General features: G+C 50.8%; 2 protein-coding genes across 11 annotated transcripts in view; one reads left to right on the forward strand and one right to left on the reverse strand.

Moving 5' to 3' along the window:
- Nucleotides 1-22: 22 nt before the first annotated feature.
- DHX38 (DEAH-box helicase 38) lies at nucleotides 23-18,072 on the forward strand. 4 transcript variants are annotated; one of them, XR_014805561.1, is made up of 28 exons: nucleotides 23-149; nucleotides 1,634-1,717; nucleotides 2,676-3,015; nucleotides 3,379-3,566; nucleotides 4,127-4,231; nucleotides 4,776-4,923; nucleotides 5,058-5,176; nucleotides 5,332-5,408; nucleotides 5,852-6,007; nucleotides 6,802-6,963; nucleotides 7,170-7,277; nucleotides 7,633-7,745; nucleotides 9,193-9,330; nucleotides 9,690-9,876; nucleotides 10,022-10,207; nucleotides 10,579-10,719; nucleotides 11,014-11,124; nucleotides 11,214-11,330; nucleotides 11,506-11,613; nucleotides 12,015-12,114; nucleotides 12,747-12,955; nucleotides 13,057-13,211; nucleotides 13,637-13,792; nucleotides 13,886-14,020; nucleotides 14,200-14,325; nucleotides 14,823-14,918; nucleotides 16,308-16,429; nucleotides 17,619-18,072. XR_014805561.1 is itself a non-coding variant. In XM_021093856.2 (28 exons), exons 3-28 carry the CDS (start codon nucleotides 2,693-2,695, stop codon nucleotides 17,701-17,703), a joined length of 3,684 nt encoding a protein of 1,227 aa, XP_020949515.1. In that variant the 5' UTR covers nucleotides 23-149; nucleotides 1,634-1,717; nucleotides 2,676-2,692; the 3' UTR covers nucleotides 17,704-18,072. The 4 variants fall into 4 exon arrangements, 2 of the variants coding, with proteins under 2 accessions (XP_020949515.1, XP_020949516.1); XM_021093856.2 differs by having other exon boundaries at nucleotides 12,015-12,127; XR_014805562.1 differs by lacking the exon at nucleotides 1,634-1,717.
- PMFBP1 (polyamine modulated factor 1 binding protein 1) overlaps nucleotides 12,619-26,333 on the reverse strand; it is a 509,524-nt gene continuing 495,809 nt past the window's right edge. For 6 of the 7 annotated variants that reach the window (XM_084959708.1, XM_084959709.1, XM_084959707.1 and 3 more), the window contains 4 exons: nucleotides 26,154-26,257; nucleotides 25,594-25,668; nucleotides 22,422-22,660; nucleotides 21,629-21,870 (listed from right to left, as the gene is read on the reverse strand). In XM_084959708.1, coding sequence (XP_084815834.1) covers nucleotides 21,854-21,870; nucleotides 22,422-22,660; nucleotides 25,594-25,668; nucleotides 26,154-26,257 — 435 coding nt within the window. In that variant the 3' untranslated portion in view covers nucleotides 21,629-21,853. Of the gene's footprint in view, nucleotides 16,750-21,628; nucleotides 21,871-22,421; nucleotides 22,661-25,593; nucleotides 25,669-26,153; nucleotides 26,258-26,333 lie in introns of those variants that run through there. The other variant, XM_084959706.1, reaches the window with a different exon arrangement.

Consider the following 26,333-nt stretch of genomic DNA (forward strand, 5'->3'; position numbering starts at 1 on the left):
GATAGAGGGGACCGCGCAAAGTATTATGGGACAACGATGGCCGCTTTCAAGGTGCGGGTTTTGGCTTTCTGAGACGTTCTGAGCGAGGAGTGGCTGCGCCAGCGCCCCAGAATCCGGGACAGAAGGTCTCGAGAGTCGGGCGTGGTGAGGTGAGTGTCCCTTCTTCCTTTCCGACCTTTTCTTACCCAGTCGTGGTGGCTCCAGGCAGCGGATATTGGTCCCTCTTTCGGGTTTGGGCCTAGACTTGGGAATCCTTGTCTTTGTCAGCCAGTGTGCCTTATTCGCTGTAGGGATATTGCGCAGGACAGCCTGCCGCGGCCTTCCTCTTTATTCTGATCAGATCCTGCATTTTGGTGCGTCCCCGCTGAGGTCCAGGGATGCTGCCCTGGGCGTCACCTGCTCCCTTCCTTAGGCCTCCGCATTAGCCCACTCCCAGACGGACTCCGAACCCAGTAGGGGTTCTTTGGGCTTCCTCTTCTCTGTCACAGTGGTATCTCTATCAGGCGATATCCTCTGCTAGAATGTCAACTCCAAGAAGGTCTGGACTTTTGTCTCTTCTCTTCTCTATCTCTAATGCCCAGAACAACGACTGGCTCACAGAAAGCTGTCAGTGAATAATTATTGAATGAATATATTCAGTTTCTTTCTTCACTATTTTCCTTATACCTCTTGTGGCTTCTTTACCATTAATACTTATTCGCAAAACAGCAGTTAACTCCTCAGCCACTCGTTGTCCTGTCAAACTCTTTTTCCTGTGCTCCTAGTACCTGTCCTTGCTGTCTTTAGGAATTTCTGGCTCCCTATCTCCTTTAATCAGTTTAAACTTGTTCATTCATTAATTCTTCACATGGTTCTGTTGTAGGCACTGGGCGTAGTAGTCATTAAGACAGACAAGGTTCTCCTGCATAAAATGACATACTAGGGGTATTTTTTCTAGTTCAGACTACTGAGCAGAGTCTGTATGTCCTACCTTCCTGGATTTGCTCACATGAGTACAGATATCACCAGTAGGTAGCTTTCCCTTTTCCCTTCTACCTAATGGCATTTTTTTTAAAATTTTTTTTGTCTTTTTGTCTTTTTGTTGTTGTTGTTGTTGCTATTTCTTGGGCCGCTCCCGCGGCATATGGAAGTTCCCAGGCTAGGGGTCCAATCGGAGCTGTAGCCACCGGCCTACGACAGGGCCACAGCAACGCGGGATCTGAGCCGCATCTGCAACCTACACCACAGCTCACGGCAACGCCGGATCGTTAACCCACTGAGCAAGGGCAGGGATCGAACCCGCAACCTCATGGTTCCTAGTCGGATTCGTTAACCACTGCGCCACGACGGGAACTCCCCTAATGGCATTTTTAAAAAAGGAAATTCTTGTTTCTTTGACCATACTATGTGTTGTCTGTTTGGCAATATTCTTCTAGAAAGCTCTGCATGTTAATTAAAGCTGGGCACAACAGTCTGGATTCTGGTGGTACCCTAGCACTTGATAGTTCTTTGCTTCACTGACTTGTTGGAATGAGGGAAGTTAGTCAAGCATTCAGAATATTTATAAGTAGATGGTGTATAGTGGGAAGAAAAAGAGGAGTTTGTTACAAGTTGAGTGCCAGGAAATCTTACAGTTACCTAAATACTTTTTCAGAAGTACCATTCCCAAGCCTGATGCTTCTCATCAACATTTTTGGAGAACATGAATTGTCATTAGACAGATTTCAACTGCCGTGAGGTAATTCTTTTCTACTGAACTTACCTGGCCCAGAAAATGCGTTTAAGTATAGACTGCATGGATAGTAGCCTTATCAACATCTCTGCTCCGCTGTAGCTGTAGTTTAAAAGAAGGGAGAGGAGGAAGAACTTACGTAGAAAAAACGATGAGGGATCCAATCAGTGTCTAGGAGCACAGCAAGTGAAATAATGTAACAGCCACATTTCTGTAACTCTTTATGGTTACAGAGTGCTTTTACTAAACTTTCTTGTTTGATTCTCACAACAACTCCAAGGATCAGATAGAGCAAAAAGTATTTTCACTTTGCAGATATAGAAGTTATGCCTAGGAGTTCATGCTTTGGTGCAGTGGGATCTGCAGTGGCAGGGGAGCAGGTTGGATCCCTGGCCCATCACAGTGAGTTAAGGATCTGGCGTTGCTGCAGCTGTGGAGTAATTTATGACTCTGGCTTGGAGTCGATCCTGGCCTGGGAACTCCATATCCCATGGGGCTCTCCCCCCCATAAGTGGGGGAGGAAATTATGCCTAACTGAAAGTTAAGTTATTTGCTTACAATCACACAGGCAGAAAATGTCAAGGGCCTGGATAGTAGAGATTTCTGATGTTAAATCTAGTGGTGTTATCCTTATACTCCCTTTTGAGATACCACCATGCTCTAGTAAGTATCTCTTAGTGAGGTCTGTTCTTGCCTGGATGCTGCCCTCTTGGATCCAGGTGTGTCTGTGTGTGCGTGCAAGTATCTATTTCGGATGTGTGTTGGGGTGGGATTAGGAAGATCTTTTGAGATTGTCAGTGACTTGATGGACAGGTCTTGGTTAAGAGGTAATTAAAGGAATTTTGGTCCTGGAGAAGAGGTCAACGCACCAAATATGCATGTGGCTACAGTTACTCTGGGATATAGCACAGTCAAGCCTTTCCTCTTCTTATGTCTAATGCCAAATGGTTTGTTTTCCTTTCAGAAATCTCAGAGCCTGTCATGGAGGACACCATCGAGGATGCCTCCCTCCACCGATTGGAAGGCACTGATGCCGACTCTCAGGTTGGCGGTCTTATCTGTAAAACCAAAAGTGCAGCTAGTGAGCAGCACGTCTTTAAGGCCCCTGCTCCCCGCCCGTCATTGCTGGGACTGGACTTGTTGGCTTCCCTGAAAAGGAGGGAGAGAGAGGAGAAGGATGATGGAGAGGATAAGAAGAAGTCCAGAATCTCTTCCTACAAGGACTGGGAAGAGAGCAAAGATGACCAGAGGGACGCTGAGGAGGAGGGCAGTGACCAGGCTGGCCGAAGTAGCCGAAGAGACAGGTAAAGGCCTTAGGGTGGCTTGCCCTAAAGGCAATGAGAGTGGAGCCCAGAACATAACATTCTGTGTTTATCTCTCAGTGTTCCTGTTGGACATTTAGGATGTTTTAAATTGTATGTTGATTATATCACATGGAGGGTAAATAGGAATTGATGTTTTCTTCAGATTTGGAGGAACCGTTCCAAGGCGACCATAGAGTAAAATGATGGAGGTTAGAAATGCTTACGATTGTCACCATATGCAAGCCTGCTGCACCAGAGAGAGAAAATGAAAAAGGCCAGATCACTTGTTTGGCAAAGCCAACGGTTTGAGGCAGGTTTTCCTTCTCTGGACAAGCCTTTTACCAGCTTCCCTGCCTGTTTCAGACATTATCGATCGGCTCGGGTAGAGACTCCATCGCATCCTGGTGGCGTGAGTGAAGAGTTTTGGGAACGCAGTCGGCAGAGAGAGCGGGAGCGGCGAGAACATGGCGTTTATGCCTCGTCCAAAGAAGAGAAGGATCGGAAGAAGGAGAGGCCTCGGGATCGAGATGGCGACCGCAAGAGAGACAGAGGTAAAGGGCCCGGCAGAGTTCCTAGTGTCTTGTCAAGTGCCTGCATTAACGTGTTGGCCTTTTCCTGTTGTTGGGGTTTTTATAACGCCCATTAGTTAGGGAGCTCCATTTGGAGACTGTCAGCCTGGTTGGTATTGAGACTAGTGGGCAGTTAAAGAAAAGAGCTGTTACTTGCAACACAGCTCCTTTGCTCTATTTTAGTGTGGAAGTTGATGATAAAGGGGGCAAAGGGTAGTATGTTTGAGAAGCCAGTGTTTGCGCTCTATAGCTTGTGGGCTTGTAACTATTAAGTAGTTATTCATTATAGACTTATAACTACTATTTTTTGAATTCTTGCAGGGAAATAACTGTTACTGTGAGTTTGACACTTTCTAGCGAGTAACTAATTTTTGTCCTTGAAAGAATGGGCATGTGTGAGTTTCAGGAGGCCATGGATTGCGTTAGAGCAGTGAGGTTGCACCTGTGAGTGAGTGGGTAGGCCTGTCCTTCTCTAGGGCAAAGAGGGGTGGAAATTAGGACAGGGCATGTGTTTTCTAAGCTCTGCCTGTAACTCTTGACAGATGAGCGGGATAGAAGCAGGCACAGCAGCAGATCAGAGCGGGATGGAGGGTCAGAGCGCAGCAGCAGAAGAAACGAGCCCGAGAGCCCCCGACACCGGCCTAAAGGTAGTCCGCCCTGTTGACTGATTTATGAGGGCCGAGTATGTGAGAGGCAGGGTGCAAAACTCTATCCTCATTGGGATTGGGTCAGAATTCCTGATTCTACTGTGAACTTCTTGAAATACTTGCTTCTGAGTCAGTAGACTCAGTTGGCAGAGGCGTGGACGTCTCAGTCCAGGTGGATATGGTCTCTTAACGTGATGTGGCAGTTTGCTGAATGGTCCGTTTTCCAAATGGTAGGAGAGAACAGGGAGTGGGGGTGGGGGTGGGGGTGGGGGGAGGCAGAAGAAGGATTTTGTTACAAAGATATAGGTGTATTCAAGAAGAATGTTGACAGATAAATTGGATAGTCCTTAAAAGGTTATAGACACAGGTGAAAATTGGACCATTAAAATTCATATATCTTTAGAAGCTCTCAAAACCGTCTTATCCATTGCAAATAAGTTCCAAGTTTATAAATAGTAAAAGGAAGAAATTTGGAGAATTGACTTTCGTCTAGTGGCTCTAGAGCCAAGTCTCAGTTAAATTAAATGTGTCTTTTATGCTGCAGATGCAGCCACCCCTTCAAGATCTACCTGGGAGGAAGAGGACAGTGGCTATGGCTCCTCAAGGCGCTCGCAGTGGGAGTCGCCCTCCCCAACGCCTTCCTATCGGGATTCTGAGCGGAGTCACCGGCCATCCAGTCGGGATAGGGACAGGTGACATTCTGGGCTGAACAGCCCAGGTCCTCTGGGTGGGTGGCACAGGGAGCCTGTGATTGGGCCTGGGGTGCAGGTGGTGGATACGCCTCAGCCTAGTGAGGTTTGGTGAGGCTGGTTGCACTGTTCCCCAGGTCTGTGAGGAGCAGGTACTCGGATGACACACCTCTGCCAACCCCATCTTACAAGTACAATGAGTGGGCCGATGACAGAAGACACCTGGGGTCCACCCCACGTCTGTCCAGGGGCCGAGGTAAGGCAGGGTGGAAGTGGGAGGCAGGGAAGCAGGGTCACCATCTGGTGGGGTGGGACAGAGCTGTCCTGGGGCTGTGTGGCTTGTCAGGTCTCTCTGAGGCCACTGGGGATATACGGCCTGAGCAGACTGATCTTCTGCATGTTCACCCTTAGGAAGGCGTGAGGATGGCGAAGAAGGAATTTCGTTTGACACGGAAGAGGAACGGCAGCAGTGGGAGGATGACCAGAGGGTAAAAACCGCATCTCTGAGGACCTGAACGAGGGGTGGTGGCCATCTGTAGGTGCGTGGGTGACGGGTGTCAGGGCACAAGGGTCATGGGTGCCACTCTAGTGGAATTGGACGGTCTCAGGAAGCCTGAGCCGCTTTCTGTCCTGAAGCCTGGAGTCTTTCCAGGAAGAGGCTCCATGCTGAGACTTCTCCCCTGATGCAGGGCCAACCTAACTTTTATAGTTGTGTGCTGGTGCCACCTTGTGGTAAATGTAAGAAGTGCTGTCATGGCCTGCACTGTGAACTAAGCTTCACCTCTAGGTGGCTCTCCTTCCAGCAGGGTGGCCTCTGCTGCCCCTTTCACAAGGGTGGCTCCACTGCACCCATGACTTCTTACTAAACATTCCCTCCCATTCTGGCCACATCTTGCACCTTGTTCTCATGGCTGTGTCTTTTGCGCTGCAGCAAGCCGACCGGGATTGGTACATGATGGACGAGGGCTATGATGAGTTCCACAACCCCTTGGCCTACTCCTCTGAGGACTATGTGAGGAGGCGGGAGCAGCATCTGCATAAACAGAAGCAGAAGCGCATTTCGGCTCAGCGGAGACAGATCAATGAGGTGAGGCTCCCGAAGCAGGTGGAGTAGATTCAGCTGGAGAAGCGGCAGGTCCCCTGTACCTGCTGATGGCACAGCTCGCCTCCCCATTACTAAGTGGCAGAGGTTGTGTTATCTTTGGAGGTAGAGGAGTGAGTGAGGAACTTCTCAGTAGCTTTAAGAAAACAGCCCGGAGTTCCCATCGTGGCTCAGAGGAAATGAATCTGACTAGTATCCATGAGGATGCAGGTTTGATCCCTGGCCTTGCTCAGTGGGTTAAGGATCTGGTGTTGCCATGAGCTGTGGTGTAGGTCACAGACGCAGCTCAGATCTGGCATTGCTGTGGCTGTGGCGTAGGCTGGTAGCTGTAGCTCCAATTCGACCTCTAGCCTGGAAAGCTCCATATGCCACAGGTGCGGCCCTAAGAAGACAAGGAGAAAAAAAGAAAAAGAAACCGAGCCAGAGCATAACTTCTCTCTTTTGCAGTACTTCCTGGAGGGGGACTGTTGATGAGAACTGGGAGGGTGGGACCCGGCTCTATGGTCTTTGTGTCCTGATTGAGGCCGGGGACAGTCGCTGTTTGTGTATCCATAAGAGGTTCTGACTTTGATGTAAAGGGCTGCTTCTTGGAAAAAGTACCACAGGTGACTTGGGATTCGCAGCTCTGTCTCAGGAGCCCCACGGTCGAGAGACCTGTGACATCTCTGCAGCCCCCACGGCCCTTCTGTCAGGACCCGAGGTGTCACCGCCATGCCTGGGACCTTGCAGGATGACCTTGCGGTTGCAGCTGAGTGTGGCCTCCTGTTGTGTCCTCACAGGATAACGAGCGCTGGGAGACCAACCGCATGCTCACCAGCGGGGTGGTGCACCGGCTGGAGGTGGACGAGGACTTCGAGGAGGACAGTGCAGCCAAAGTGCATCTGATGGTGCACAACCTGGTGCCTCCCTTTCTGGACGGGCGCATCGTCTTCACCAAGCAGGTGAGGCTCCTCTGTGGTCTGGGAGACGACAGCCCAGGGGGACCTGGAGTGGAGGAGGGAAGCAAGAGGAAGGAAGGTGGAGGAAAAAGCCCCATGATGACGGGGTAGGGTAGCAGCCTTCGTTTCCTAGTGCCGGTGCCAAGTGGACCTTCTTGTTGAGGTTCATGAGCAGTGCGGAGTTTCTCTCTTTCCTCCACCTCCTGCAGCCTGAGCCTGTGATTCCAGTCAAGGACGCCACTTCTGACCTGGCCATTATTGCTCGAAAAGGCAGCCAAACGGTGCGGAAGCACAGGGAGCAAAAGGAACGCAAAAAGGTTTGTTTCTCATCACCTGGGGCCAGGGAGTCTCTACATGTGTCTTTTTTTTCCTTCTCTTTAAAGATGGGTTCTCAGGTAGGGTTCCTCTTGGTGGTTGGAGGACACCTGTGGGAGAAGAATCAGCCTCCAGGGGAGGGCATCGAGTTCCCCCCACAGGGCCTCGCTGAGACCGCCCAGGGCCTGGTGACTCGGGGGCAGCAGGCCGAAGACTGGGGGACAGCAGCTTGGTGCCACCGCTGCCCTGTGGGAACTTACCGCCTGCTCCTTGAAGCCTGTTGTCAGACGGGGTTGGTTTTCTGTTGACCACATTCATACTACGGGGATGGAGTGATTGTCTTTGTGTTTTTTTCAGGCTCAACACAAACACTGGGAACTGGCTGGAACCAAACTGGGAGACATAATGGGCGTCAAAAAAGAAGAGGAGCCGGATAAAGCTCTGACAGAGGACGGTAAAGTGGACTATAGGTGGGTGTCTCGTTGGCAGCGGGTGCCTCTGTGGACAGGGCCACAGGGGAACTGATAGGATTCGTCACTGGCAATAGGAAAATGAAGATGTCACTTTGAGTCTCTGGTCCCTTCCTCTTGGTTTCTCTCCTCTACCATTTTCAGCTTTTCCTAGATAACCTTCTTACTGCCCCCATTGCTGCTGTAGGAGCTTGCTCTGTGCGAGCAGCACAACACACCTCATAGCTGCTGATCATTGGAAGCTCACGGCGATCTCGTGGGACAGGTGTTAGCATTCCCATTTTTCCTGTGAGGAGGTTGAGGCCCAGGCGGGTTTGGAGTCACCCTGCCAGTAAGTGGTGGAGTGAGGTTCACGCCCAGGCAGGCTTGCCTCGGAATGCATGCTCTCAGTCACTCTGCTAGAGTGCCTTCCAGACTTTTGGGGCAGCAAAGTGCACTAGGCCCTCTTAGATTTTGGTCCAACATGAGGAAGAACTATTTTTAACAGAAGTTTGAAAATAGAAGGGGTTGTCTTACCGGGTGGTGACTTTCCTATTCATAGGGGCTTTTAAGCAAATGGGCAGTAGCTGCTTATTGGGCTTCCCTCATTGTGTAGGTGGCTGAACTGTAATGTCCCTTCTGAGTCTCATCCTTTGAACTCCTGTGGAACTGTCGTCTGGGTTAATAATTCTCCCTATCCTGTGAGAAATGAGCAGTTAATGCTATTGATCCACCCTTGTTAGTCTCTGGTTAACCTAATCCCACAGGTATTAACTGTTAGCTGACCAGGAGTGACTGGGACATTAGAAAGCTTGCCAGAGTATGGGGTTGATCCAGTGGAGGCAGAGTCCCCTGGGGAAGGGGCGGGTGGAAATTGTACAGTAACGTAGGTAAGGCAGGGCTGGTGCCTGTTTGCTGCACCGCCTGGCTAACCTACTTGGTGCTTTGGAGTCTGGGGATGAGCGTTGGAGCGTTGCGTGGAAGCTGTAGGTCAATGTCAAGTGGGATTGTTCGCACAGTTCTTTGTAAATAAAGCCTTACAGTCTCTGCTGCCCCAGGGAGTCTGACCTTGGTCCTGACTGTAACCACCACTCCTCTTTCCGCCCTTTACGTGTGGTGCCGAAGTTGCCTGAGGTTGTTCTGTCCAAGGTAATGAATGAGCTGTGCATTTCAGCTCCTCTTCTGGCTGAACTCTTTCAGGGCAGGGGACTTGCCTACCTGCTAATCTGCAAGTCCTCAGAGCCCAGTGCAGCTGTCTGTCCCGGGGGCGTTGAGCAGGTTGTGGGTGATGGATCGCAGACAGTCCCTTAGCCCAGAGGAGACGAGCAGCACCTGGCAGCTCTAGGGTCTCAAAGATTTATGGCACAGTTGAGGCAGTTCTCACTCATGGTATAGGAAGGAGGGCAGTAACCTAGGCTGGAAAAGGCGGGAGACCCAGCAGGGCACTTAGGCTGCTGTGTGTTCTCAGGACAGAGCAGAAGTTTGCGGATCACATGAAGAAAAAGAGTGAAGCCAGCAGTGAATTTGCAAAGAAGAAGTCAATTCTGGAGCAGAGGCAGTACCTGCCCATCTTTGCTGTACAGCAGGAACTCCTCACGATTATTAGGTAACTTCATCCACGGGCCAGGACTCTAATATTGAATCTGGTGTCCCTTTGTCTCCTGTGTGTGCTCTGTAGCTGCTTTTCTCTGGGGCATGACATCTAATGGAGAAGGGAAAGGATTTTATCCCTGACCTGGGTGCCCTGGGCTCTTCTGCACGAAGTAAGCAAGATGACATTGATTTGTTTTAGTTCACTTGTTCAAACCTCTCCATCTTCTAGACTTTTCAGGCGTTGTCTTAGTATGAGACTGTTTTCCCAGGGAAATCCTCTCTAAGCAGGGATGCTCCTTGGACAGCTGGATGTGCAGAAGGGAGGGGCTTTCCGCTGGGGCTGATTCACCCTTTGTCTTCTCTCCCTTGCAGAGATAACAGCATCGTGATCGTGGTTGGGGAGACAGGGAGTGGGAAGACCACTCAGCTGACCCAGTACTTGCATGAAGATGGGTACACGGACTATGGCATGATTGGGTGCACCCAGCCCCGCCGGGTGGCCGCCATGTCGGTGGCCAAGAGAGTCAGTGAAGAGATGGGGGGAAACCTTGGCGAGGAGGTGAGTGGCCCTGAGGGCTGAGCTTTGGGCTGTCACCTGGCGAGGTCTATCATTTGAGCCGATCTGCTGAGGCCTGGACCCGGCTTGCCGGGAGCTGGTGGCGAGCTCGTGCCCAGAGCTTCTGCACCGTCTCTCTGGCCTCCAGGTGGGTTACGCCATCCGCTTTGAAGACTGCACTTCCGAAAGCACCTTGATCAAGTACATGACCGACGGGATCCTGCTGCGAGAGTCCCTCCGGGAAGCGGACCTGGATCACTACAGCGCCATCATCATGGACGAGGCCCACGAGCGCTCCCTCAACACCGACGTGCTCTTCGGGCTGCTCCGGGAGGTGAGGGCTGCGGGTCCACCCCGCTGCACCTGAGGGGCCTGGGCTGGCTCACTGGCACGAGTTTGTGACCGAGGCGCTCCAGGTGGGCTGCGGCCTCCCCAGGGGAAGCTGAGAGGATCGCTGACCAGGCCACAGTTGCCCCCGAGGCCCCTGGTTGCCGAATTCAGACCTGGTGGTGTGGTTTACTCTCTCGCTCAACCAAGTGACTCATGGCTCTTCTGGCTCTGGCCCCGTGGATTCAGTCCTCAGGATTGTTGCAAATCTAATGAGCTCTTTGTCAGCTTTGGCTTCTGTGATGCTGATGAGATTGGAGGGTGCAAGCCAAGGGTCCCAGACCTGTGGGGAAGCCTCTAACTAACTTCTTCTGTTAGGTGGTGGCTCGGCGCTCAGATCTGAAACTCATCGTCACATCGGCCACTATGGATGCCGAGAAATTTGCTTCCTTTTTTGGCAATGTCCCCATCTTCCACATCCCTGGTCGTACCTTCCCTGTTGACATTCTCTTCAGCAAGGTACTGAGGCCCTTTTTTTTTGGACTGACCTCTGGTGAGGAGCCAGTTGGGGAGGGTGGGTGTGGTACTGGGTTGGGAAAGGTTTTGCATGCAGGACTCTGCTCTGGGGAGGTTTTATTTGGTTATTTCTTCGGAGTGGAAGTACAGGGTCCAGGCAGGGCTGCCAGGCCCACCTGGAAGTGCCGCAGCCCTGAGAGTCTAGTCCCCGCCCAGGGACTGGGCTGTCGGTCCCCGGAGGGGTCCCTGGCCCACGTTCCCCAGCTCTCCTCTCTAACGGCCCTGGCTGGTTTGCAGACCCCGCAGGAGGATTATGTGGAGGCCGCAGTGAAGCAGTCCCTGCAGGTGCACCTGTCCGGGGCCCCCGGGGACATCCTTATCTTCATGCCTGGTCAAGAGGACATTGAGGTGCGTGCCTCAGTCATGACTGCGAGGGACGGGTGTGTCCTTCATGTGAGGCTTGGGGCTCTGGTGTCTCACGGCCTCTTTGCCCTCAGGTGACCTCAGACCAGATTGTGGAGCACCTGGAGGAACTGGAGAACGCACCTGCCTTGGCCGTGCTGCCCATCTATTCCCAGCTGCCTTCTGACCTCCAGGCCAAAATCTTCCAGAAGGTGTGACAGCAAGAATGTCTGTTTTGGCTCCCCCAGCCTCCCTCGCCAGGAGGGCAGGAGAGAGGAGCTGTTCTTTCCTGGCGGGGCTGGGGTGTGCCCTTCGCCTTGCATGGTCCTTCCTACCTGAGGGCCTACAACACAGCCTTCCTTCCCTGCACGTCCTGTCTGGCTCCAGGCTCCGGATGGCGTTCGCAAGTGTATTGTTGCCACCAACATTGCTGAGACATCTCTGACTGTCGACGGTATCATGTTTGTCATCGATTCTGGTTATTGTAAGTTAAAGGTAAGAGGAGACACAGGCACTGGAGCCCTGGCCCTTCCCTCAAAACTAACTCGGCCCAGGGGGTGGGAGTGCAGGCCCTGGTCCTCGGCCCTCCAGTGAGGATTGCTTGTGAAGTGGTGTTTCAGCGGCTGACATTTACTGAGTGCTGATCTTTCCGTGTGCTTAACTCATTCGGTCCTTGTGATAATGCAAAGTGCACAGTGTAAATGACTCAATAGGGATCATGGAGCTGGTGTTTAGGGGAAATTTCTTGAGGTTCCTGGTCCCAAAATATGGCTGCCTGCGTCACTAAGATCCTTTACTCTGTGATGTGTAGCTGCCAGGGTTTGTCTCTGTGTGAAGGATGCCCCCCCTTTCCCTCTTACTTTGTGCTTAATCACATCTTCGCTGCTCCCTCCTAGGTTTTCAACCCCAGGATTGGCATGGATGCTCTGCAGATCTACCCCATCAGCCAGGCCAATGCCAACCAGAGGTCGGGGCGAGCTGGCAGGACGGGCCCAGGTCAGTGTTTCAGGTAGGAGTTCTGGGCTGCCTGCTTCCCGGGGTGGAGCCCAAGTTGGGGCAGGCAGGCTTGGACTGTGAGCCGCCTGAGAGATGCTGCTGATCCTAGAGGCTGGGGACCCATGGAGGGCCTGCCCCTGTTGGTTCCCTCATCCTATGCTGCTGAGTGGAAGAAGTCACCTCTCCAGGCAGCCCTGGGGGTGAGCAGCCTTGGGTTGGAGGAAGACCTCTGTAGAATGTACCTGTAGCAGGTGACCAGTAATTGCAGCCTTCCTCCCCCAGGAGATACGTTTGAACACATTACATCATGGGTTCTTTTTCACTTCTCCAGTTATTCTGTCTTTCTTTTTTGTTCTGTTTTTAAAAAATAATGGATTCACTACAGAAATTCAGAAAATACAGGGGGAAAAAAAAAAAAGAAAAAATTTAGCCATAATTCTAGTCCCAGGATCCTTGGTTCCAGAAATGAAGCCAAGCACATAGGACACTTGAGCAGACAGTGAATTGGCAGGACTGAGTTTTTAATAGGTGGAGATTTGTGATTCAGAGAGAAAAGGAGGTGGGGGAAGGCAGGAGGCTTTTCTCTGCACTGGCTGCTCTGGGTGCACTGCCCATGGCGTCGGTCCCTGCAGGCTCTACACCCAGAGTGCCTACAAGAACGAGCTCCTGACCACCACGGTGCCTGAGATCCAGCGGACCAACCTGGCCAACGTGGTGCTGCTGCTCAAGTCCCTGGGGGTGCAGGACCTGCTGCAGTTCCACTTCATGGACCCGCCCCCGGAGGACAACATGCTCAACTCCATGTATCAGCTCTGGATCCTCGGGGCCCTGGACAACACAGGTGCTGCGGCCAGGAGCTGGGCAGGCCTCATGGGCTCTGGTGTCTGGGTTCTCCCTCTTCTGGCACCGTATCAGTTGGCTAGATCTGCTCCTCTGTCCCAGGTGGTCTGACCTCGACTGGGCGGCTCATGGTGGAGTTCCCGCTGGACCCAGCCCTGTCCAAGATGCTCATTGTGTCCTGCGACATGGGCTGCAGCTCTGAGATCCTGCTCATCGTCTCCATGCTCTCGGTCCCAGCCATCTTCTACAGGCCCAAGGTGGGAGATGCTGCCCAGCGCGTCTTCCCAGAGGCCTTGGCGGTTAGGGGCTTGAGAACGGTTGAGAGAGGGGAGTGGTTTCTCTCTGTATTGTATTAAGATGAACGGAGGGGCAGGAATCAACGTTTCCAAAGAGGGATTTTGCTGTTTTATGTTAAGCAGTAGGGGAAGGGATGGGCTAGATCCGTTGCTCTCAGGGAGAGTTTGGAAATATTCGCAAGATCATTTTTTCCTAGTATGGTTGTCCCAGAGCCCTCACATTTTAGATGAAGTATTTCGTTTTAAACTAATTTTTTTCTATGTTGTCAGGCACCATATGGATGTGTTTTAAGTTGTGTGTGCGAGTGGGTGATAGTGTGGGATGGCTCTTCTCAGTAGGCCTGGACTCCCCTGTGCTTGGAGTAAAGGCCCTTTTTCCTCCCCAGGGCCGAGAGGAGGAGAGCGATCAAATCCGGGAGAAGTTTGCTGTCCCTGAGAGCGACCATCTGACCTACCTGAATGTTTACTTGCAGTGGAAAAACAATAATTACTCTACCATCTGGTGTAACGATCATTTCATCCATGCCAAGGCCATGCGAAAGGTGGGGGCACTGGCCCAGATAAACCGGGTGTCAGGACGAGGGGTGGGAGGCAGGGGAGGAGGGCTCTGCTTGTCCGCCTGTGTCCTGCTCTAGGTCCGGGAGGTGCGGGCTCAGCTCAAGGACATCATGGTGCAGCAGCGGATGAGCCTGGCCTCGTGTGGCACCGACTGGGACATTGTCAGGAAGTGTATCTGTGCTGCTTATTTTCACCAGGCAGCCAAGCTCAAGGTGAGCCCCTTCCTGGCCTGATGCTTTGTACCAGGGCAGAGTTCTTCCTTTCTCATTGTACAGCCTGCAACCCTGGGGCTCCCCCAAAAGCCGGTGTCAAAACAGTATGAAGGGATGGGGTAGCTGGCCAGGTGTGGGGTGTTTTGCTGATGCGGTCACCTGCTGGGTCTCTTCCCTAGGGAATTGGGGAGTATGTGAATATCCGGACAGGTATGCCTTGCCACCTGCATCCCACCAGCTCCCTCTTTGGAATGGGCTACACCCCAGACTACATTGTTTATCATGAGTTGGTCATGACCACCAAGGTGAGTCTTTGCCGAGGCAGCTTGCATGACGTAGGCCCACCGGACTGGGCCAGGCCTTTGTAACCCTTGACTCCTGTGATGACCTTTGAGCTTAGGAGCCTTGAAGCCACATGCGTTGCTTTCAGGGGAGTTGGTTTTCAGTCGGCTGTTTGGGGAAATGTATACAGAGTTGTCCTCTAGATTACAATGCCCTTGGCTGTGCTGGCAGGATTGTTTCCTGCTTGTTGCCTGGGACAAGCAACCCCTTATGCTGTTGTTAGAAGGGTTTTCTGAGGGGTGGGCCTTTTCTTTTAGATACCAGGGAGCTTTTTCTCAAGCATGGAGGAATTTGGGTGGGAGAAGGGATTAGAATTCCAGTGTCTAGGGCTTTTCCTTGCTTTTTTCAGTCTCACAGGGCTGGGGGCAGGGGCCCTTCCCACAGAAATCCTGATTGTGGGAGGGACACCTCAAAGCAGTGGCCCTTCTGTGACCGCCCCCTGTGGCCCTTCTGCTTGCAGGAGTACATGCAGTGTGTGACTGCTGTGGACGGAGAGTGGCTGGCAGAGCTGGGCCCCATGTTCTACAGCGTGAAGCAGGCAGGAAAGTCTCGGCAGGTAAGGATCCTGCACTCTTCTCAGGAGGGCCTGTTCGGCTCTGGGGTCCCTTTTGCCCTCGGCCTGGTATCAAAGGTAGAGCATCATCTGACTGCCCTTATTCTCCCTCAAACATCAAAGCTGTGATCCAGCAGGCTGGTCTGTCTCATGTCCTCCCACCTACTCCAGTTGCTTGATCTGCTGAGCCTTAAAAAAACAATTATGGAAAAGTCCAAATGTCCATAAAACTGGAAAAAAACAAGCCATGAATTCCTCATGTAGCCTCCGTAATCATCAGCGTTCTGCCACCTGTGTTGCTCTCATTCCCACCCCCACTCCACGCACATCAGTTTTTTTCCTGGGATATTTTAAAGGCCGTCTCAGACAGTGTGTCTCTTCACCCACAGATTCTCGAATGTGCATCCCTAAGAGGACTTTAAAAAAATTAAAATATAACCTCCCTGGAGGCTTAATCTTTAATGTCGCCTCAGTCTGCCATCTGTTTGGTTTCCCTTTTTATCTCAAGGACAATAACTGACATGATTAAATTAGGGCCCAAATACTGAAATTTGGCATATATGTTAAGTCCTTTGTTCTGGAACAAGCTGTGCCCTCACCCTTTATGGCAGTCATTTATTGGCGAAAACAAGTTGGTCATCTTGTAGAATGTTCCATGTTCTGTCTTGGGCTGATTGCTTCCTCAGGGTGTTGTTTAATTATGCCTCTATCCCGTGTTCCTCGTGTAAATGAGAAATTAATCTAAAGCGTTGGTTAGATTCAGGTTCAGCTCTTCGGAGCAAGGATGCGTAAATGCACGTAGTGCTGTGAACTTCCCTTTAGATCCTGTCGGAGGCACCTACGGTCTGGTGGTCCCACTTCTCATGATGCAGAGATTGCTCAGGGGCTCCACCTGATCCCTGCAGTATAAATTCTCTACCTACTCCTCAGTCTCCTGATGGTCTTAGTGTCCACTGGTGGCCACTGCCTGGACCCATTATTTTGGGTTGCAGAATGTTGTGGACTCTGCTCCCCCCTTCTCAGCATGGCCCTTCCCACACTGGCCTGCACACATCTTCCCATGTCCATCCTCTCCAGCCAGATGTCACTTCTTCCCTATTTCCTGTACTTCCTGGCATGGCTGTGAACTTGGTATGAGCATATAAGCATATGCTGAATTAAATGGAGCCCTGAGGCATGCACAGTAGGGTTAGTGCTGAATTGTCCAACCTCTGTCTTGAGTCTGTGAGAAAAAACAGCTTTGGCCCTGGTGCTCGGGCAGGGAGCTGTGTGGCTCTGCCCCAGGAGCTGGCGCTGGCTACCCAGCACCTGGCTTGCACCAGGGAGATGAGTGCAGACCAGACCTCCTCACCTGCCGGTCCCCAGCGACCCCAGTACTTCTCCCTTCTCTAGGAGAACCGCCGACGGGCCAAAGAAGAAGCCTCTGCCATGGAGGAGGAGATGGCGCTGGCCGAGGAGCAGCTGCGGGCCCGGCGGCAGGAGCAGGAAAAGCGCAGCCCCCTGGGCAGTGTCAGGTGAGCTTTGGCCTCGGGGCCCTGGCTGGGGTGGAGCCCACGTGCTGGACCAGCCAGGCTTTGAGGCAGGGTTGTTTTAGGAGACATTAAATGTGCAGAGATGAATGGGTGACAAGCTGACTGTGGTCATCTGGAGACAGGGGAGGAGTTCCGGGCACACTTTCAAGGGGTGTAATACAGCTCCAAGTCCTGGTCGTCGTCGTGTTGTGTCGGGGCCCCCAGGTGGCCTGGAGCAGCAGAGGGGTTCTCACAGCTTTACCGACAAGCCAGGGCTCGAACACCATTAGGAGAGAGCTGGGGAGAGCCCTGGGCTCCCGCATCTGTGCCGGTGTCGGAGGTTAGATCAGACTGCACGGGTGAAGGGCAGAGTCCCTGCAAGACTGCCTTCACCTCAGTCATCACCTACAAGTTGGGGAGTCCCAGGGTCACCCTCACTTCCCACCAACTTGTTACAGATTTGGGTTTCCCACAGTTTATAGCAGAAGGACAGAGTCAGAACCAACCAAAGGGAGAGACGCATAAAGTGAGGTCTGAGCGTCACTTCCGTTGTCCTCAGGGCCGCAGGACCCTCCTGGCATACCAGGGGAGCTCACCAGAGCTTTGGGGCCCAGAGTTTTACTGGGCTCCCATTTCCTAGGCATGTGGCTTGAATCAGCACCCATGTGCTGACTTAGTTTCCAGCCCATTTCAGAGGCCAGGCTGATGGCACCAGGCTCAGAGCACAGCCCTCTCGTCACATGGGTGGTTTTTCTGGTAGGGCGGCCACCATCCTGAGTCATTTCATTTGCATAAACTCTCAGATGTAGTCTGAGGGGCCACCGTGAATAACAGAGACACTCCAGTCCCTTGGGAAATACCAAGGGTTTAGCAGTTACCTACAGAAGCTGGAGTAGTGGCCTGGTGAGGTGGCGGGACGGCTGCCTGCAGGCTCTCCTAGGGGATCTGAATGGAGTTGTTATCAGGTCCATCACAGCCTGCCTCAGGGACTATCAGAAAGAGGTGATATCTTGTTCTGCTCCTGATCACAAATGGGGAGGCAAGGGGAATGGGCATGTGCTGGAGGAGAAGACCCCGCAGCCCCAAAGTCTGCTCACACACTGTTAGAACCAGCGAGGCCTCGGGCTCCTACTGTGTATCCTGGTCGGAGTGAACAGCAGCGTGATTCCTAACCCCTCTGCTGTGTCTCCAGGTCTACAAAGATCTACACTCCAGGTCGGAAAGAGCAAGGGGAACCCATGACCCCTCGCCGCACCCCAGCGCGCTTTGGGCTCTGAGCTGAGGCTGTGCCTGCAGAGGAGGGGAGCCAGGTGTTGAGTCCTGAGCCCTGTGGCCGGAGCCCCTGGGCCTGCTGACAAAACCCTTTCATCTGTGAACATCGCGGCCTCGGGGGCACCTGTTGAGGCCAGGCCCTGGCACGGAGGAAGTGGGAATTCCTCAGTGCAGGCGCGGGCCGCTGCCAGGACCATGAGAGGTGGCCGGACCCACCATATCCAAATAAACTGTGTCTGGGACACTTGGTGTATAAATGACATGGCTGTGACTGTGTTTTTTAAAATTCTTGTGTAAAGCAGCACAACAGACCTAGAGGGATTTGTAATTTGGTTATAATACAGGATTTGGAAATAAATTTATTGTTTATAAAATGTTATTGCATTTCTGACTCTTCCTTTTCCCCTCACTGCCCTAAATCACGTATAGAGGACAGGCAGAACCCCAGCCGGACTTTCGTCAGGTGGATCCTCCTAGAACCTTAGCTTGCCCTTATTTCTCTTCTCCAGGCAGTGCTTCTTAGAGGAGGGGTTGACAGGGTGGAACACAACTGACAGGGAAGGAGAATGGCCGGGGGCACCAGCGCCTGGCAGGTCAAGCTCTGAGGGCACCCAGCTGTTCCCGAGGCTCGCAGGTCTGGGCAAGGCCATGGTGGTGGCCAGGAAGTGGTAGGAAGCTACCCACCCTCTGCCCTCAAGCCACGAGTGGGTTGGCTGCTCTTTTGCTCAGAATGGCAGACGTTTCTATGGTTATGTATTGTATATTAAGGGAAAATACTGTAAAATGTTGCTTATTGATTTTCACCTAAAAGATGATCCTTACACTGGAGTCACTGGTCTTTTATTTAGCTGCCTCAACAGTCTGCTGAGGCGACGCTTTGGGTATTTGATACGTGGTCACCTCCCTAGGACCTGGCTTCTGGCAGGTGTGCTGATTGGGAGGTCCTGTTGGGGCTAACTCCCTGACAGGCCTGGGGCTCAGAAGCACCCGGATTCTGGGCCAACGCTTTGTGAGAACTCCTGGGGCCTGGATCATGCTGTTTCACCATTTCTTACCATTTCTTCACCATTAGTTTCACCATTTCTCACTCTATTCTTGGGATTTGAATTTCTGTTATAAATCAATATAAGCTAAAATTTAAGTCAATTTTATGGATGGGTTTGGAAGCCAGTCTTGGCCAGTCAGCTACCACCTCCTACTTCCATTCTTTCTATCTCTAACTGCCTTTATTGGGAATGCAGTTAGAAACTGACTTTCACAGCTCTGGAGTGAAGAGAGGGCTTCCTGGCCACTTGCCTGGAGAGGCTTCTAATCTTGGCCCTGGGTTCAAAGGCTAGGAGAAGCTGTCTACCTGCCCTGTGGAGAGATATAAGCTAGGGATGTGATCTGTTTTCACACTTGGGCTCAGGATGCAATACAACAGTTAGAAGACTGAAGTTCCATTTAATGGCTTTGTCACTAAAGACGGACCTCGGTCACAAACTCACCTTCAAGTCCCTTAGATAAGAAAAATGAGGCCGGAGAGGTTATGAAAACCGTGAGTCCAATTCAACCTTCTAGTTTAAAAGTGAGGAACACCTAGTCAGGCATATGTGACGTCCATGGGTGCCACAAGATGACTGGGGAGACTCCCTGCCCCTGCCGGCTCTACCTAAAATCTGTTTTGGCTTTGGGACTTCCGCCCGTGAATCTGTTTACACCTCTGTCTCCAATGCTTTCTTTCTAATTATGGACACTTTCCCTTCAGATACACCTTCAAGTTCCTTCCCGCGTTCATATTCCGTTTAATACTCTGGTTCTCACCATCTCTTTCTCAGGTGATAACTGATTCTTCTTCTTCTAGAGAAACAAAAGCTGTTCTTGACAACAGCCTGGAAATGGATCCCTGAGACTGGCTCTCAGCCTTGGTGTGAAGGAGCAGTAGGCTGTTGGACCACACGCCTCTCCAGGAGTCCCCTGCCTTGCCCTCAGCCATGTGCATCTACACTTTAATGCCTAGTTGAGAGGACCTTAGGAACCTCAGCAGCTGAGGGTCTCAGGCTGAGATAGGGGGCTCATCTGGGGACTCCAGCCCTTGCTTGCTAGGCCCTGCCTGTGCCAGAAAGCTTCCCCCTCAGATGGGCTGTGTGGAGGCGGCTCAAAAGCTAAGTCTATGTGGCAACATGCTGGCTCTGGGGAGCTCCCCCTTCCTTTTAATAAGAAGGTGGCTGAGGTTTGCTCTGGTTTCCTTTAGCTCAGGGGAAGAAGAATTACTCTCCAAAGCGGGTAGAAGAGGATCCGCCACAAAAGATTCTGTGGTCCCAGGTATCAGAATCTGAGTGACATCCTCCAGCTCTGTGGCTGAAGCACTTTAAAACCCCCTTGGCTAAATCTTAGCTTTATAATCACTTCCCTTTTGTTGTTGTTATCTCTTAGAGTGGTTTGAGGGGCACAGCAAAACTGAGCAGGAGGTGCCGAGGTATTCAGTTGTTACAACTGATGAACCTACGCTGACACATCATTATCCCCCCAAAGTCCACAGTCTACACTGGGGTCACCCGTGGGCTTCTATGGGTTTCGACAAATGTACCTATCATACAGAGACCATTTCTTTCTAATGTCGGCTTTTCAGGAACTCACTTTTTTGGTTATTTCTTAAAGAATCAGAGGCAGACAACACTAAGCAACCCTGCCCTTTCTCCTGTATTTCTATGTTTCTCGAAGTCCAACCCCTCCATTCAATAGGGTCTCCTGCTTGGTGGACTTGAAAGGCTAGACGGCCGGGTGGTTCACACACATGCGGCTCTGGCTTGTCTGCCCTCATGCTCCCCATACCTCGCTACCTGCTTTGCTCTGGGGTAATCACCCCTCCAGAAGTGAAAACAACTTTGAAAAAAATGCGCAATATTCAAAATACCCAGCATTGTCACTTTGGCCAACAGATATGAAGTCTCTCTGTAAATTATAGAGACAAAAATGCCCTTTTGGTCGACTACTGGGGATTTTTAATGACACTGAACTTTGGCTTGAATAAATGGGCCACAGGCTAGAACTAAAAACCATTTCACTAGTACCAGATTCTTGATCCTATGTTTTCTCTAGAAAACATAGCCTTATTCTAAATCAAATCAAGGAACACAGTCAAACGGCATAAAAAACCAGACAAGGACCATCACAACCAGAACCACAAGGCATCCCATCACTTCTGCCTCAAAGAACATTTCTAGAATCTGCCCTTCCCAAGTCCTAGCAACTCCTATATACCAAGTTGCTACCAGTAGCAAATTATCTTGGCTTTTGTTTGGCAAGAGAGAAAGGTAAGATATTTAAGAATTGCTCCCAATTAGTGGGTTTCCTCCTTCACTTTTCCCTTCCCCTCACTTAGAAACGCAAACTCCTTCATTTCTTTCTTTCTTTACCTTTAGCTATTTCTCTCAATTTCCTATTGAGAAATATAAATTCTAGACATATGCTCAGTTTAACAAAATCCAGCCACAATAAAATAGTTTAGCTGTCCTTGGAGTTTGTTATAATGGAATTTTACTTGTATTGAGCTGGCTGGGGAGAAGAATAAAATTGTTATAAGGAGGAATATGGCGGCCAGGGAGAAAGCAGATGGCTATCTGTCCTTCTCCATTTGAGAAATGTACCATTTATTTTTCTTCCTTTCTTTTGGGTCTCAGGATTACTTTCCTTTCTGAGGTTTTTAGATATTTTTTTTTCTTCTTAAATTCCAGACAGAGATGGAAGGAATTAAAAAGAAAGAATTATCTCTTGTTGGTTTAAAAACTAATTCAGATAATCCAGAAGCTTGTTTTGGGAATTATAGCTACCCTATATATCCTGAAGAGGACCCTATATGTTTTAGAATTCAGAGAAAATAGGGATGAATACACTGCTGGGGCTTGAGGGGGCAAAAGTGTCTGCAAGACGCCAAGAGCTCACTGAGACTGCTGTGCTCATGTCTTTATTTTAGAGTTTGGGCCTGGAGATGGTAGTATGCTCACTTCACTGCAGGAAGTGGACAAAACTCAATAAAACGTTAGCATCTTGCAGAATAGGCTGGGACCTTGACATATTCCCGTAAGAGCTGATCCAAGTCAAGAGAGAGGAATGGGAACTCACTGTCCTCTGAAAAACATGCGTGGTAATGATGCTCAGGGCAAGGCGCTGATTCTAGCAAAATGAGGAACCTGAGGGAACAGGGAGGAAATGACAGTCTTGATTTGAGGAGAAATGAATGAGGGAATTCCTCAAGGACTAGCTTCATGCCAGGCAGCTCTGTTACAGGTGACTTCTTCCCTCGGGGGTAACATGGGGTCTAGAAGTGGCAGAAAAGGTAGCCACAGACCCAGGCTGTGCAGGGCACTGGGGCATTCTTGTGAGGTTTCCAGAACACATTATGGAAGGAAGCTGCCTATTCTGCCTGTTCCCCTTTCATCTCCACACTTCCCCTAAGGGTCTGGGTCAAAGAGAAGGGATGCGTCTGAGATAGGAGGAACGTGGGTATTATCAAAGGTTCTTGGATCCGAATGAGCCTTAGTTCATTCACCTCCTTCCTTAACAGACAGGAAAACAATGGTCTCTGGTCCAGAGCAGATAAGCAAATGCTGTTTGTTTGTTTTTCCCTATTTGAATGTTCAATCCAGTGTCTCTCAAAAAAGAATACCATGCTAGGTTTTTGTGACCCATTGGACTAAGAAAGACATCAGAGTAAGCAACAAAAGCCACGAGGTGGACGTACCTGAGCAGTGGGGCATCCCGATAAACTTGGTGATGTCCATTCTTTGGCTCACATCCTGGGTGATCCCTCTCCAGCCCATGGTGCCATACATTTTCCCTCTTGGTGTGGGGTCTGTTTTGTTGGGGCATAGGGCTTTGGTATAAACCCGTGAGGGCCCGGCTTTCAGCTTCTTTTCCTCTATTTCATTCTTTAGTTTCTTGTTTTCCTTTTGCAGATGGACCATTACATTGTGGAGATGGCTGGGGAGGGAGAGGGAAGGACAGGTGGGTGGTTGGTCTGTGTCAGCTCTGTGGATGCCCAGTTCCTTCCAGAGCTGATGCTCTCACGCACGTCCTGTGGCAATGGAAGCCCACGTGTATCCCTGGACGAAGCCCAGTCTGGGGTAGGGGTTGGACCCAGAACCTGACCCACAGTGTCTTGTCAGCTCTGGGCTAGTTTTCTTTTCTGTTAGATGAGGACAACTGAGTCTTATCTGCCTTCTGGGGTTCATATAAAAATCCCAGTTTGACAAATGAGAGAGATTTGATCTGAAGAGCCAGAAGAGCCAGAAGAACCCAAAGTCCGGGTCCTTTTGCCTTCCTTTGCTGAAAGGCTGAGAGCATGGCGATCTCGGCTCTGCTGAGAGTTTGGGCAGCTTACTGGTCCCCATCTTATGGATGATGAAATGGCGGCACCCATGCAGGTGACGGGGAAGGGACTGCGCAAACCTCCTGTGGCTCGATAAATGGCAACTGCTACTACCAATGGTCTATTTTTCCAAAGCAACATTGAAGGCAGTGAGTGACAGCGGGCTCTGGAACCAGGCTTCCCAAGTTGGGATACTGACTCTGCCACTTATTGGTCATGAGCATGTAGCCTGAATTCCTCTCTTTCTTCATCCATAAATGGGGATTTTATCTGCACTGAATGTATGAGGGCTTATGAGGATTAAATAAGTTAATACACTTCTAAATAAGTGAGAATACACATTCTAAATGTAAAGCACTTAGAACAATGCCTCACATGGGTAAGCAACACGTATTAGTTGAGCTTTTATTATTATTGCTTTTCAGGGCCATACCTGCAGCATATGGAAGTTCCTAGGGTAGGGGTCGGATTGGAGCTGCAGCTGTCAGTCACAGCCACAGCCATGCCGGATCTGAGTTGGGTCTGTGACCTACACCATAGCTCACAGCAATGCCAGATCCTTAATCCAATGAGCAAGGCCAGGAATCGAACCCACGTGCTCAGGGATACTAGTTGGGTTCTTAACCTGCTGAGCCACAATGGGAACTCTGCTCTTATTATTACGATTAAAAGGTGGTGTTCTTTCAAATAGGATCAATCAAACTCAAGAATCTTGAGTTCTTTGTGAATCAGAATTTTCTGGAACTTGGCACAATATAAGAAAAAGCCAGAAGTGCTGTGTTACCTTCAGATTCTGATAATTTCTTCTTTAGTTAAATCCCTTCTGAAAATGTTTTTGTTCTAGTGAAACATTTCTATGGTCTTTTCTAGAGGAAGTCAAAGATTCCATCCTCACCTTCTTCTGTGGGCGGATGCTTTGCTCTCTTGCTCTGTGAGAACCTGGATGGCAGTAAAGACACCCCCTTCCCTTGCAGCACCTCATATTGCTGCCACGCTCTTTGTACCCCAGGCCTGGAGGTGAGGTCCTTGCCTTGTCCTCCTTACCTAGTTCTCTGCCACCCTCTGTGGTCCACCCTTATCAGCATTCCTGATGCCTTCAACATCCTGTAAATCTTATCCAAGTCCTGGCTTCTCAATTCCTTGACCTCTGTATTCCAATGATTTTTCCCTCCTAAGGCCCAAGCTCAGAACATATGTTTCTAACTGGGGCTGCACAAATGGGTGCCAGGTGTGCTGAGAAACCTCAGCGCCTGGAGCAGGGTTTGGGCATTTGGGGCAGCCACTGGTCGGCCAACTTTGTCACAAGCAAACCCATCCGAGACCCTCTCAGTGTGCCAAGCAAACTGGTCATTTTCTCTCTTTCTCTCTTTCTTTCCTTTGTCTTTTTAGGGCCACACCTGCAGCATATGGAGGTTCCCAGGCTAGGGGTTAAATCAGAGCTGTAGCCACTGGCCTACACCACAGTCCACGGCAACGCTGGATCCTTAACCCACTGAGCAAGGCCAGGGTCAAACCTGTGTCCTTATGGATGCCAGTCAGATTCTTTTCCATTGAGCCACAACAGAAACTCTGAAAGCTGGTCATTTTTTAAGGGTTCCCTAACAAAGGTTGGGAAACACTGTCCCAGAGCTTTGTCATTGCCTGTCACTATACCACCTCTGAAGTCGCACTGTGAGATGTCCGGACCTCCACCTCTGTTCTCCCCTCTTACCACACTCTGTGCTGACCCAGCTTTGCTGGGAACCACAAGCAGAAGGACCCTACCAACCTGGACTGCTCACCTCATAGAGATATTCCTTCTCTGTTCTACATCCTTCGTCTGGAGTGCTCTCTGTACTGCCACTACACTAATAGTCCAGTCTGGGTTTTTTGTTTGTTTGTTTGTTTGTTGTTTTAACCTTTTGGGGCTGCACTCTCAGCATATGGAGGTTCCCGGGCTAGGGGTCTAATCAGAACTACAGCTGCCAGCCTACACCACAGCCATTGCAATGCAGGATCCAAGCCGCATCTGCAACCTACACCACAGCTCATGGCAATGCCAGATCCTCAACCCACTGAGCGAGGCCAGGGATCGAACCTGCAACCTCATGGTTACTAGTCAGACTCATTTTTGCTGTGCCACAATAGGAACTCCAGTCTGCCTTTTTTTTTTTTTTTGCCACACCCACAGCATGTGGAATTTACCTGGCCAGGGATCAAACCCACACCACAGCAGTGATAATGCCGGATCCTTAACCCACTGCACCACTAGGGAATTCCTAAATAGTCTGCTTTTCAGTGCCTGCTTCCTTTTCAGCATTTTGACCTCTGAGAACTGTAGAAGGTGACAGTGGGGAGGGACATAGACACTATTCACCCCCTTTTTTATTGTTGGTGAGGGGACTAAGGCCCAAAGAGGTCAAGTGGTGTGCCCAAGGTGACACAGATGCAAATTCATGACTCAGCGTCTTTCTCCACATATCCAATGAAAAAGCCAGCCCTGGCTCCTGGCTGACTCCTCTCCTTGGGGCCCGAGGTGCGGCCAGGGTGGCGTGGGATGACTTACTCCTTTTCACCAGTCAGCTTGGCGATATATTTGACTTGCTCACGGAGCTTGTTTCCTAGTTTCTCATTGGCAATCCTATAATACAATTCGCAAGAGAGAAGAGTTACCCAAAGCCTTGTGAGTCAGAGCATGAGTTGGCCGAACAGGACATTGGGTGTTCTCAGCAAGGCCTCTGCTGGACCCAGGACCCCCCCCACCCCATTGTCCCCCCATCACCAGAGCTAGAGCCTCCCTAGCAGCTGGCAATTAAGAGGCCTCTCCATACTCATATGCAAAATCACTGTGATCCCAGCTGAGTTCACAGGATCCAGGCAGCGGAGGTGGATGCCAGGTCGGGAAGAGGAAACCTAACCCAGGGAAGGAAGTCCTTCCATCAGGGAGCTGCTCCGTTTCCAAGTGGGTGGGGCCCCTCTATCGTGTTCCCAGTCCTCAGGTATGAGCTGAGACTGGCGCAGTTTCCCAGGAGGGCAGTGTGCATTTGGCTATTCTCCGGCGTATGTGTGATTCATCACCTCAGCCCAGCCCTTGGGACCCTGTCTTACTGTTTTCTTCTCACTTACTTCTGCTCTTTTGCCCACTGCTCCATGTTGCACATCTTCTCATCATTCTCCTGGTGCAGCCTGCATGTGTCTTTGGGTGTAGACCGCTGGGGCAGGCAACAGGGCTTTGGTTCAAGAATAAATGAGATAGTAAGGAGGGGGACCACAGGCCTGTCACCTCGCTGCTCCCAAGTCAGGCCT

The sequence above is a fragment of the Sus scrofa genome, chromosome 6 (assembly GCF_054392235.1).
Source record: "Sus scrofa isolate SSC_HxYL_T2T_F1_AM1 chromosome 6, Sscrofa_HxYL_maternal_Yorkshire_Landrace_v2.0, whole genome shotgun sequence".
Lineage (NCBI taxonomy): Eukaryota > Metazoa > Chordata > Mammalia > Artiodactyla > Suidae > Sus > Sus scrofa.

What these genes read in the sequence shown, in the direction of transcription:
- DHX38 (XM_021093856.2), top strand. Translation starts at nt 2,693, where the DNA reads ATGGAGGACACCATCGAGGATGCCTCCCTCCACCGATTGGAAGGCACT. An exon ending in TCTTCGGGCTGCTCCGGGAG is followed by an intron (nt 10,208 to 10,578) that starts GTGAGGGCTGCG and finishes TTCTTCTGTTAG; the next exon opens with GTGGTGGCTCGGCGCTCAGA. An exon ending in AGTTGGTCATGACCACCAAG is followed by an intron (nt 14,326 to 14,822) that starts GTGAGTCTTTGC and finishes TTCTGCTTGCAG; the next exon opens with GAGTACATGCAGTGTGTGAC.